Below are 13,555 nucleotides of genomic sequence, written 5' to 3'. Positions count from 1 at the left end.
TACCCATAAATGCTCCTCACTTCTTATAGAAGGCCTTTTTTCTGAAATCCGTCTAGACTAATGTAAGGTCTGTGGTTAACACAGGCTGAAGAGAATTTCATGTTTTATTTCTACTTTTGAAGGTTTTTTCATTGACTGAGACAACATTCAACTGAGACAACAGAGGTTGCCAGGGACATTAAATGTCATCGTCAATTTAGTCTTTGTGACACTGAAATTATGTGACTGTGGTATAGTTTGATTATAGCCTAACATTAGTTTTTTTGTTGTTGTTTTTTTTACCTCTGGCGATTGCATTTACGCTTCAGAAATCATAAAAGTTATCTTCATTTGTGAAGATTATCTTTCTGAACAATAATTATCATCAGCTTTTGTTTGGCCCAGAGCTTATTTTCTGCAATAATCCAAAATCCAATGAAAAAATCTCATTGGCTTTTTGTCAAGGGAACCAGGATGATGCTAACTTCCCATCATGCCTGCAGCACTCTGTGTAGGGGTTAATCATCCTTATTTTGTTTCTCTTCGATAATTAATGTGAAATCAGTGTTTGGCTGTGTAAATGAATGGCAAAAGCTTGACAGAAAAGAGAGCAAGTGGAGAAATATGAGCGAAAGAGCAGAAGAAGCAGAAGAAAAGCCTTGAAGCCAGGCTGACTATAACCTACGTGACTGATTCCACTGGCTGTCAATTACAGTGTATGCTTGCATAATGTGAAATGAACTAAACCAGTCTCATGTGATCACACTGACGGTCTCTGCACAGCCAGACAATCAGCACTGGAGGTGGACAACACAAAAAGACACAGACATGGACATATTTACACAAACGCAGACTTGAAAATCCAATATTGTATTGATTTATACAACGCAAAGAGAAGACACACACACACACACACACAGGGGGGTTAATGCTGAACAATCCATGGCTCACGGCTGCATTATAATCATGAACTCTGATCTTAGTCCACTTCGGTCATGCTCGTCAGTTAAAAGTTGTTTTTCTATATGATGTTGTGTTATCTGAAAATATTGCTCTAACCGTTTCACCTATGCTATATATGATTATCTGAGGTAGGAGAAAGAGAGAAAGAGAGGTCAAACAGCATTTGACAGGAAAGAGAATAGGCTATAAATGTTTTCTGGTGGCGAAAACAGGAAATACTGTGAGAGAGGTTCAAGACGTTGGCCATCAGTGGAGGAGGAAACAGATTTAATTTATCTTCATTTACATTTTTCCTTTTGATGCTACATGTGGGGTTAGACGAGATATGAACAGAGGAACAATCAAATAGGAGGGTGAGAAACAGAGAGGAGGTTCCACTGGTTTTTATACTACTCTGCACTGCAAAAAAGCCAACTTGTATTTTTTGGCCTAAAACAGTGATTTAAGTTGGTAAAACTTGGAAATATAAATTATTGACATTTTGGGCAATAATGTAAGTTAGCACAACAAAGGAAGCCAGTTGTCTGCTCAAAAACAAGTTGGTGAGTTGTTGTTACTTATATCTTTAAGTTGGGGTTCAAAACAAGGGACAATAGTTCTGCTAACGTTTATTTCTTTGTTGTGAAATTCGGTCATTAGCGAAAGCTAGCGGCTAACTGATGCTAGCGGCTAACTGATGCTAGCGGCGCTGCTTGTTACAGCTACAAGAGTAGCCATTAGCGTATGAATGCTAACTCAAAATTTTAGCTGACATTTCATAGCGGCGTTACAAGCGTGCCAATTCAGCACATTGCAGAAGTAAGGATTAAAAGTTATTATAACTTATAATGTAAAATTATAAGTTAGTACGACTTACAGTTGAGTTGACAAAAATCTGAATTCAGAGTTGAGCAAACTCAAAAACAAAACTTAAAATATTTAGTTTAATTGTCCAACTTAAAATTTTATCGAAGTTTGTTGCCTTGAAATTTTGAGTTCACCCAACTTTTCTTTTTTTGCAGTGTGGGCAACATGTTAACACACTTTGAGCCAGTCAAATGCTTTTTGACAGAACAGGATGTGACAAAATAAGACATGCTGGAAGTGACTGTAGGAAATATCCTTTAAAAGAACACTCCACCGTTTTTTCATATTAAAACATGTTATTCGGTCAAGTAAGACGAGTTGATACAGACCTCTTGCGTCTCAATGCGTGCACTCAATCGCCCTGGCGCGCGGCGCCACTTGGCTAGCACTTAGCTTAGCCCAGTTCATTCATTAGGATCCAAACAGATGGACAGTTAGAAGCGACCAAACTCCTCCACGTTTTCCCTATTTAAATACAGCTACACGAGTAGTTAAATGACCAAGTATGGCGACACAAAATAAAACGTGGCGCTTTTCTAAGCGGATAAAATGGATAACTATAATGTATGGCGGAATAGCACTTGGGAGCACTTCGACTCGGCGCAGTAATATCATCACTCCTGAAAAATCTTCTCCCCCTCCCTTTCCCTCTCCCTCTCACTTCCGTCAACAGAACCAACGTGAGCTGCACCAGGAGTAGTAGTTCGAGCAGAGCTGACGAAGTATCAGGTTGTAGGAAGATATTTGTGAACAATCATGGTTATAACGTGCATCATAAAGGGTTGCGATAACAAGCAGAAGGTATATAGTGCCGTTGTCGTGCCAAAAAGTGATTGCCTGCCAGAATCTGATTTCTGCCCGCGGGAGCGCGCACGGCAGCCCGTTGAGCGGTCAGATCTTTACATTATGAAGTTCATGAATGAGATCAAGTCATATTTAGGCAGAAATAACCTTTGAGTAACTGTATCTGGCCTTCAATCAATTTTTGGCAGGTGAAAATGCCTATTTTGTGTTGTAATGGTGCTTTAAAGGGATTCCAAGCTGTCCTGTGAGCTCTAGTGTTTACATTATGAAGCTCATGAATGAGATCAAGTCATATTTAGACAGAAATAACCTCTCAGTAACTATACTATGCCTTCAATCAGTTTTTGCGAGGTGAAAACTGAAATAGACGTGTCTATCACGTAGTTGCCATGTCTGATTTCGCTACAAACTATACACTTCTTTTGGCCACAGTTGTAATAATTACGCAACAACAAACGTTAAACTTTCGAAGCCACATGCCTTTGCTATAATTACATTATAATACAGTTGTGTGTATCTGCATATTAAGACCGTTTAATCCAGAGAAAAGCAGACGTGTTTACGCTACCGCTCAACGGGCTGCCGTGTGCGCTCCCGCGGGCAGAAATCAGATTCTGGCAGGCTATCACTTTTTGGCACGACACCGTCATGTTTCACAGAATTCCAACTCACCACAAACAGCGGAAAGCTTGGTTAGCTGCTTTGGACATGGATCCAACAACATCGGTGGATATTCTGAAGAACTGGCGTGTTTGCTCCGAGCATTTCACACAGGAGGACTATACATCCACAGGATTACGCCTAAAGGATGCGGCCACACCGACAATACTCAAATCACGAACACAACAAAGTGGATCACCCAACACTGTAAGTATCCTTTTGTATGGTATTTGGTTGTCCTGGAAGTGGCCATAACATAACGTTAGCTTATCCAACTTGAGTGTTCAGCCCGGGGAGAGGGGGAGAAGATTTTTCAGGAGTGATGATATTACTGCGCCGAGTCGAAGTGCTCCCAAGTGCTATTCCGCCATACATTATAGTTATCCTTTTTATCCGCTTAGAAAAGCGCCACGTTTTATTTTGTGTCGCCATACTTGGTCGTTTAACTACTCGTGTAGCTGTATTTAAATAGGGAAAACGTGGAGGAGTTTGGTCGCTTCTAACTGTCCATCTGTTTGGATCCTAATGAATGAACTGGGCTAAGCTAAGTGCTAGCCAAGTGGCGCCGCGCGCCAGGGCGATTGAGTGCACGCATTGAGACGCAAGAGGTCTCTATCAACTCGTCTTACTTGACCGAATAACATGTTTTAATATGAAAAAACGGTGGAGTGTTCCTTTAACAACATATACTTTTTTATGGAATTAATAACAGTATATTTACTTGGATATGCAAATAAATAAATAAAATGTAATTCATAGAGTCTGCCACAGGGAGATGCTGTGAGTCTCTGTATGCTGAAGCAGAGGCTGCAGCCATTTTTTGTTTGGTTTTCACTTTAAAACACTTCCCAGTACTCTAGAGTGATGCATAATGTCACATTTAATGGTAGCAGCTATAGTTGCCAAATACCACATTGTAAAGGTGTTCATTAGAAAATGATATGCAATCCAACCTTATCCTCCTTAAAATCCACGCCCCTGCCAGAACACTGAGATCCTCCAGTCAGCTGCTACTGGCCACCCCTAAAACCAGACTAAAAACCAAAGGGGACCGTGCCTTTGTGGCAGCGGCCCCAAGGCTCTGGAATAACCTGCCCTGGCACATCCGATCTGCAGGACCTTTTGAGGTTTTTAAATCCTCCTTAAAAACACACTTTTTCTCCCTGGCTTTTAATCAAGTTTAAGTGGACATCTTGCAAAAACAAAATTTTTATTTAAATTTTTAATTTATTTTATTATATTTTTATTTATTTTATTCTATTGTTGCACTGTGTTTATGTATTTTAGTATTTTAGTTTTTACCGTATTTCCTGCAGCTGTGATATCTGTACAGCACTTTGGTCAACCCCGGTTGTTTTAAATGTGCTCTATAAATAAAGTTTGACTTGACTTGACTTGACTTATCAATAACAACAAAGCTGTCCTGTGCTGTTTTTGAGGATGGAGCAAGCTTTCCAGGGCTCCGTCTTCCTGAGTGTTGCTGCATGTTCAAACAACGTGAAACCAGTTTATCCTCCTCTCTGTATCCCACCTCACCCAGTGCCTCCTGGGGACTGTGTACATTGTGGATACTGGTGCTGGGGGGGGATTGACAATGAATTATCGCCTTCGCCGAAGGTGAGGAGATAGCGAGGCGGGGCTACCGGTGCTGTGAGATGGGGACAGTCGACCTATGTCTTGTCTTGAATAAATGAGTCGTCTGAACTCTAAATTGATCCTCTCGGGGTCTATCATGATGGGCTGACTGCCCAGAGACAAATGAGAGTAACTGATGTTGGGAAGAAGATTTGAAGCTGAGGTCTGGATTGTTTCAGAAAGTGTGTCTGAATTCCACTTAGACATGGACGGACAGGCGGTCAGTTCTACAGAGGAGGGACTAGTGAGGGTCAAGGAACTATTAAGGGCGTGGGTGGTGGTAATGGAGGGGCTGTGGAGCCTGGTGGGACTGGAGGGAGCTGTAAAAGCGCCTCTGCCACTTACTTTGGGCGGGCTGCTTTTTATCTTGGGCACTTTAGCGCCACGGCCGCGGTAAGTCTGCTCGTGGTCAAACTCCAGGTCCTCCAGCCGTTGGGTCAGCGCCAGTTTCTGCTGGATGGCCATACGGAGGAGGGAGTTCAACGTCTTTTTCTCATCCTCTGCTGCCGCCAGCTGCCTCTGCATCTCATCCAGCTGGGTCACGTACTCATCACATCTACAGAGAGAGAGATAGAGAGGAGGGAAGAAACAAAGATGGAGTGGGAGATGTATGCATCAATATTTTAAAGAGAGTTCAAGTTTTCACTTTCCCAGCTTCGGGGCATCATATTTCCCCTCTCACCTTGTGGCGAACATGGCCCTGAGAGATGAGAAAGTGGCGGCATCTTCTTTCAGAGCCTTCAGCTCGTTCCTCAGCTTCATCATGGTCTCTGTCACCATCGCCTTTTCATTCTCATACTTGCTCTTCAAATTTGCCAGTGCACCCTCTGCTGTCTGCAATGTGGATAATTTTACATTTTATGAGTAATTCTGATAAAGTCTGGGTTACATATCTGACACCAAAAGGACAAATGATTGGTTTTCTGCAGTTTGCATGGATATTATATTTTTCCTTGGTATATTAAAGGTCCAGTGTGTATGATTTAGTGACATCTAGTGGTGATGTTGCAGATTGCACGCAACTAAATAGTCCCTCCTTTCCAAGTGTGAAGGAGAAACTAAACCCTCTTGAGCCAGTGTTTGTCTGTTCTGAGCTACTGTAAAAACATGGTGGTGCTAAAGTATGTACTCCATGGAAGATCTACCCTGTGTAGATATGACTGGCTTCCAGAAACACATTGATTCTCAGTTTCAGATAATTATATACTAATGAAAACAGATACAAATATTATATTCCATTTTCTTCTAATTGATCCTCCTAAATCCTTCTACTGGACCTTTAAGAACCATATTTGGTAACTTCAGCGGATATCCAAGATAAAAAATAAAAATATTTCAAGAAAAAAACTGCAAATTCACTAGATAAAACAGGCAAATCTACAAGAAAAAAAGTCGCAGATTTAAGAGATTTAAAGTGGCAAATCTGCATGAAAAAAAGTCACAGATTTACGAGAAAAAAGCTTTTTTCTCGCAGATTCACCACTTTAAATCTCATAAATCTGAAACTTTTTTCTCGTAGATTTGCCACTTTAATCTCATAAATTTATTTCTCAAAATATTACCCCCCTCCCCCGGGTCTGTATGTTTTTTTTTACACCTTATGGCAGTCTGCAATACCCTCCAATATTCTCTAGGGTTGAGATTTGGAATTTGCAAGTATTTCAATGAGTTAAGTACAAAGAAAAATTCTCTTTCACCTGTTTATTGGCCTTCAGCACCAGCCTGAGCGTGGCTATCTGCTCTCTCTTGGTACTGAGCAGAGACTTCAGTTTCAATATCTCCTCCATGCACAACTCCTTGTCCTTGTCAAGCATCGGCGCCAGCTCCCTGGCTGCAGCCCTCTGCCTGGACAGCTGCAGCGAGCGGTCCACGGCCCTCTGGAGGTGTTTGATCTGGTCTCTGATGATTGCGTTCAGGTTGTAGATGTTCATGGGCTCCTTGCGCAGGTCCCCACCTGCCTCTGAGGGCCCTGGAGACGGGCAGGGAGAGATGCTGATGGATGGGGAGCCCATGGCGTTGCGGGTCGGGCTGCTATGACAGGATGGAGGGTCCCCTGGGTTGGCTGATGTCTCATTGTTAAGGGCGTCTTTGGACGGGGAGTCCATGGGGCTGCGTGGGGGCTCGGAGGAGCAGGCTGCAGACACTGCAGCGAGGCGGCGTGCCAGGCGAGGGGAAAGCAGCGCCCGGTGGTCGTCTGAGCCTTTCAGGCTGCCGCTGCGTGTGACGCGGCTCTGGCGGTAGTAGTCTAGCATGACGCGGTTGGGCGTCTCATTGTTGCAGAGACAGACGTGGTGGTAGAGCTGCGCCAGCTCCTCACTGAAGGTGACCAGCTCATCCTGGGCTGTATTCAGCATACCCTGGCTCTCTGTAGCTGTGCTGGCAGCTGCTCGGAGCTCCGCCTCCAGGCTCGCCACCCTCTCCCGGCTCTCACGGTAACTACGCTCCAAATGAGTTACCTGCTTGGAAAAATCACAGGGTGCAGAACACAACTGAGTGAAATTAAAAAGATATTTAGTTGCAAAAGGCAACATTATTAGCCTGGGTATACCCAGACTGCCTTGCGCGCTCAAATTTCATTTCGAACCTCCAGGCAGTCTGGAAACCAGAGAGCTTTCTTAGCCCTGTTTTAGGATCCAATCACAGAGCGGGGAGGGACGGCAAGACGATGACGCGTACTACTCGGCAGACGGAAGCTTGTAGTTTTGTAGTTTTGTTACAGATCCAACATGGCTGCTGCAGACGCGAAATTCTCTTTAGCTGTAGATGGTGTTTTAAATAGTTTAGAGCGAAAGCTGAAAGGCGAAAGGTCTCTTGGCGGCTCCGCTGGCCCCCGGCTCGTAGCAAGATCACCGGTAGCGGGGCTAATGTCGGTAGCGCTACGCTACCGTTAAAGCGTTAGGGTAGCGGGGCTATTAGCCGGTGATCTTGCTACGAGCCGGCGGACAGCGGAGCCGCCCAGAGACCCGCAGCAGCTTGTTTATTGCCCATAAAATCAGTGGATGTGTGTGGCTGAATGACATGAGGGGGAATAAAGTGTGAAAATAAATAATCTTGCAGAAAGCGAGAACTGGAGAAGCAAAGCAGCAAGCAACACTCTCTCACAGACACACACACAACAAACATCCATTTCTGTTCCTCTACTACGTCATCTGGTATAACTGATCTGATTGGCTAAGAGCTACCTACAGACGCTTTTGATAGACATTCTTAGCGCCCGATAAACGGCTCTGGAGGATCGTAAACCACGCCTCCTCTACGGAGAAATGAACGGCTGGTTTCCAGACTACGGCTCCGTTTACATGATGACGGTCTGAACAGAAGACGCAAAAGTGGCGTCATGTCTTCACTTTTTATTCCTCGTTTAGACGAGCGTTTTCGGGAGGAAATCTGCTGCATACGGTGACAAAAAGTGTGTGGAATTGGATTGTATGCAGCCAGGCGGCATCACTTAAAGCGATAAGAGCATCTTTGGGCATGCAGAAGTTTACACGCCACGTATTTTCATCAGCTACTCCTTCCACAAAGTTCTCCACCATCACTAGATCTCCCAGGTCTCGTTCACAGCCGTCTGGCTCGCCTCTGACGAATTGCTGCATCCAAAATGTGATGGAGGTAATTCCAGATCCTTCTCTGTTCACTAATGCTATCTGTACATATCCTGTACATTTGGTGGAAAGACTCCTGTAAGTTTATTAGAGCTGCCAGAGCAGCTTGAAGGTCCGACGCATGGAAATAATCCCACGTTTGTTTATTTTCCTGTACTGGAGCATGTATGTGACGTAAACACATACGTGACGTGAGCAGATCAGATCAGAGTTTTGTGTCTTGTCAGTGTAGACGACACGCTACAGAGGAGCGGATTTAACTTTTCCACTCTGGAAGGTGGTTTCAGATTTTTGCGTTTTTAAGCCCCAAAAATGCCGTCACCGTCTAAACGAAAGGCACTTCCAATAAAATATTTTGTCGTTTTTACCCGCGAGCGTCCTCGTGTAAACGGGGCCTAAATCTCATTTGTGATTAGTCTGGTGTTAGCCAGGCTACAACATTATAGAAATAAAAACATAAATATACATGACATGTGACAATAACAAACCTGTTCGCTGAGTGCCTGGACCCGGTCGTCACTGTGGCTCTCCCCCTGCCCCTCCACTGCCTGGTTGTGCTTCTCCTTCAGGACCTTGAGCTCAGCTTTCAGGTCGATCACCTCCGTCACTGCCACCTTGTACTTACACTCCAGGATCTCAAAGCCGTGGATGTCCGGATCATGGTGACCGTTGGCTGGTGGCGATATGGAGCCGCCGTCAGGTTTCTCGCTCTCCTGCGGGTCGTCGAGCTCTTTGTCTCCGTTGAGACATTTCATGGTGTTCATGCGCTCCATGAGCCGATGGACCCGGTCGTTCTGCTCCGTCAGGGCGCCCTGAGTGTGCTGCAGCTGGGTCTGTGACTCCTGCAGGTTCATGAGCAGCGCCGACTTCTCGCGCTCCACCTGCAGAAGGAGGACACACTTACACATGAGAGGCGGTCAATTATGTGATTAATGATATGCATGTTCATAAAACCCAAGTCAAAGGCCTCTCCAGTGGCGGACTCAGACTGTTGAAAAATCTGTACATTTTTAAGTAAAATGCATTTATTTTGTGCACTTTGAGAGCTAAATGAGAGCAAACATCTCACATAACATTATTCACAGTCGGGTGATATCGTATTATAGAATCTCTAGAGGGAACATCATCATAATTTATTTTATGAAGGGGCACCCTAGAGGGCAATCAATAAGTTTTTTCATGTGTAAAGGGCAGCCAATAAGGCACTTTCTCTCATTTTCACCACTCTAGAGGGCACTTTCGCACGCTTTTTCAACCACGGAGGCACCAAACAGGAAAAAGGGCACTAGAGGGGCACTCATTAAGGCACGTTATCTAGTTTTCTTGCACTAGAGGGCACATCATCATAATTTATTGTATGAGGGGGCACCATAGAGGGCACCAAATATTTTTTTGCACGTGTCAATTTGTGTCTTTTTTGGTCATTTTGTTTATTTTTTTTTGGTCATTTTGTGGTCTTTTTTTGGTCGTTTTGTGTCTTTTTTGGTCATTTTGTGTCTTTTTTGATCATTTTTTGGTCATTTTGTTTCTTTTTTGGGTCATCTGAACTGTGCGTGTGAGATTCTGTTCAGTGAGTGGGGGTCATGGACAACATGCATGTTAAATTGGGGGTCGCGACTCAAAAAGGTTGAGAACTACTGGTATAGAGAACGTTTCTCTGTGTCAACTTAAACAGGGCTGTCTGATGGTGAAAATATCTTAAATATAGTGCATACTTAACGTGATTATAAATATATTATATATTATAAACTGACTATGGTAGTACCTCATACAGCCACTTTCATAAATTGGAATTTATTGGACTGACAATATATCAGTTGACTTGTATACTGACTGTACAAAGGTTTCTAATGACATGAAGTGCAGCTTGTTTAAAATAAAAACTGCGGGTAAGGAAAATAGAAACTAAAATTAAAAGCTGTTTAATTGCTTCTTGACCAGTCATCCAGTTCAGAGAGCATGCTTCCCAAGTGCTGAAAGAGAAAAACTCTATTGATCCAACTCTTCGATCGCCAGACGAAGTTAAGCAGATAGATACAATTAAAAAAATTAAATGATTATTAATGCGTTATTTAATACCTAAAATGAAACAGTGAATGTTTTTTAATAGTGTCCATATTGTGAGAGACAAAATTGAATTTGCTGCTGGCGTTTACCTCATTTCAGAATAATCAACTTGAAAGAGAAAAATTGATTAGTGAGTAATTGTATTTAGAGAGAAAGGCACACTGCTAATAAAGCAGCCACTAATCCATTTTTCTATTTCCCAGAGGAGCTCAGCTCAGGCAAAAATGAACAGTAATGGCTTAATTCGATTTTAGCATGAATCTAAGCTACCTATGCTTTTTATATCGTTCAACACATACTAATACGTGCTCTGTATTCTTCCTGTGTGCTGACTGCCTGCACTCAGGTGACTCAGATAAATGCATGAGAGAAATAGATACGCCAGTTCTTTTATTCCCTCAGCTATCAAGCTGCTAAATGCTACCGATAGCAGTAATTAGTAATTTATTTATTTATTCCAGCCATAAGGTGGAAATGTATTTATTTATTTATTACTCGTCCCCTCATTTTGTCCTGAGATTGTTTGCACTGTGGTCCATTGGGGACTGGATATTGCTGCTACCCTCACACTGATTTGTGAGGGAATTGTTTGGTTTATGTGCTGTCCTGCTTTTGTTTTGTTTGTTTGTTTTGTTTGTTGTTTTGTTTTTGCTTTGTCTCATGCGCTGTCTGACTGGAGACTGGAGACTGCAAACTGAATTGCCCTATTTGGGATAAATAAAGTTGTTTGAATTGAACTGAATTGAATTGAATTGATATATTCGCTTTGCTATGTTATATAAGCCCTATTTTCATACTATTTGTTCATATGGACCTAGCTTTTCATAATGCAAAGTTGACATTTATTGTGATATACATGTATAAGCTCACAGTGCCTGTGGACTAAAATCTTTTTGGACATTTCCCCTCCCTCTTTGGGTCTCACTTCCCAGTGAGGACTCTATTTTTGTCCCCTTGTCTCGAAACTAAAGCAGAATATTTAGTCAGTTTCTGTCTCTGTCTTTTGCATCTGCTCCCTGTGCCTGCTGGACACTAATCACTCTGACAAGACTCCCTATGGCACACGCAAATGTACTTCCTCTACTGCTGGGCTCTTTTTGCTTTGCTGTGATTTAGCTTCATCACACTGAGAAGAGTATACATTATATACAACACGTGATATACAGTTCACATGGGCATGGCCGTAGGCTAAAATGTACATCTCAATACATTAGAAAATTATGGAATATTTGATTGTTTCCATGCTTTAGTCACATTGATTTAGAAACAATCAAATACACCAAAATTAAGAGCATGGGTATTAACAGCAGAACAAAGTTTAGAGATGGAAAGACTAACTTTTAGAAATAGGGAACAAATACATATTTGGAATAAGTTATACTGTAAAGAAAGGCTGGTAAAAACAGTGGAAATATTTAATCAAATTAAGGAGATGAACTAAATGGTCCCCACCCCAACACTAACACTCACAAGCATACACACACACAGATTCATGAACACGCAAACATGCACCACCCCTTATTTTCTCATTAGTCTATTTTAGTATATCTTAGTTGTTTTTTTTTTGTTTTTATTTGTGTCGTTAGTTTGTTGTTTATTCCTTTTCTTGGAGATCCTCATTTGGGGAATACCAGTTTGTCTTGTATATATGTTTGTCTGTTTACCCTATGTTTTGTTATTTACTTTGTGAATATATACCTTGAAAAAAAGGGGGAAAAATGCAAGGTACAATATTGTAAAGAAAACGAAATGACTCATTATGTTTGTGAAGGTAAGAAGCCTTGCAATAAAGTATTAAAAAAATAGAATATGATGGAAAAGTCCATTTCCAGCAGTTCAAGTCAAATAGCCTCAACTCAAGTATTGAGTCATATAGAGGGACATACTTTTCAGAGGCAAACATTTCCATATTAAACATACATTATCTTCAAAAAGAATTAAAATAGCTGGCTATTGTAATTTTTTTGAGACACTGAATGTTAGGTCTTCATTAAATGTAAGCCATAATTATTATAATTATAAGAAATTGAATAAATGAAGACGTGAAATGTTTCATTCGGTGTTTAACCCTTTATCAGGCGAAGAACCGTATTTGGTAACTTCAGTGGATATCCAAAATAAAAATATTTCAAGAAAGTTGAAAATTTACGAGATTAAAGTGGCAGATCTACAAGAAAAAAAGTCGCAGATTTAAGAGATTTAAAGTAGCAAATCTGCGTGGAAAAAAGTCACAGATTTACGAGAAAGAAGTGGGGGAAAAAGCAACTTTTTTCTCGCAGATTTGCCACTTTAAATCTCTTGAGTCTGCGACTTTTTTTCTTGTAGATTTGCCACTTTAACCTAGTAAATTTGCAACTTTTTTCTCGACCACATTTTGATATCCACTGAAGTTACCAAATCTATATAATGTGTTATTTCGACTTTTTAAATTGATTTTTTTATATTGTGCTTTTATTGTATTATCTGTTTATTGTGTTTATCTTTGTGTGGAGCACTTTGGAAACCTTGCATTTGCTTAAATCGTGCTATATAAGTAAAGCGGATTGGATTGGAATTACTGACATAAATAAACTTTTCTATGATATTCTAATTTATTGAGATGCACCTGTACATGTGCCAAATGAATGTGTTTCAGTAGATTCATTTTGTGTCATTATATGATTTAAATGCTGTTTCAGTGGAATTATTAGTTGTAAAACGAACAATGAGTAAAGCCTGTAGTATTATGTGCCGGTTTTCCCAAACTGTTATCACCTTTTCATTTCCTCTCTGTTACAAGTGGCAAACAGTGAGCAGGGCTGCTTTCAGTGCAGCAACTGAACACTGAACACAGACACACTCACACACCAAACAAACACAGACACACTCACACACCAAACAAACACAGACACACACCAACACAGGATGCGACAAGACAATTGATAGTACGCCTCAGTCTCTGCACTAAAAACTGAAATATACTGTGGAAATGTGGATCAATATTGCCATCTTCTAAT

The 13,555-nt window shown here is 41.6% G+C and overlaps 1 protein-coding gene across 2 annotated transcripts in view; it reads right to left on the bottom strand.

Annotated features, from left to right (window-relative positions):
- bicd1a (bicaudal D homolog 1a) overlaps positions 1 to 13,555 on the bottom strand; it is a 65,678-nt gene that overhangs the window by 5,405 nt on the left and 46,718 nt on the right. For both annotated transcript variants that reach the window (XM_059335187.1, XM_059335188.1), the window contains exons 5-8: positions 8,981 to 9,373; positions 6,585 to 7,346; positions 5,570 to 5,721; positions 5,233 to 5,443 (exon numbers count right to left, since the gene is read on the bottom strand). In XM_059335187.1, the coding sequence (XP_059191170.1) occupies positions 5,233 to 5,443; positions 5,570 to 5,721; positions 6,585 to 7,346; positions 8,981 to 9,373 (1,518 nt within the window). The remainder of the gene's footprint in view (positions 1 to 5,232; positions 5,444 to 5,569; positions 5,722 to 6,584; positions 7,347 to 8,980; positions 9,374 to 13,555) is intronic.

Source organism: Centropristis striata, chromosome 6, assembly GCF_030273125.1.
Source record: "Centropristis striata isolate RG_2023a ecotype Rhode Island chromosome 6, C.striata_1.0, whole genome shotgun sequence".
Taxonomy (NCBI): Eukaryota; Metazoa; Chordata; class Actinopteri; order Perciformes; family Serranidae; genus Centropristis; species Centropristis striata.
The sequence above is the reverse complement of the archived record's forward strand: the minus strand, read 5'-3'. Positions and strand labels throughout refer to the sequence as shown.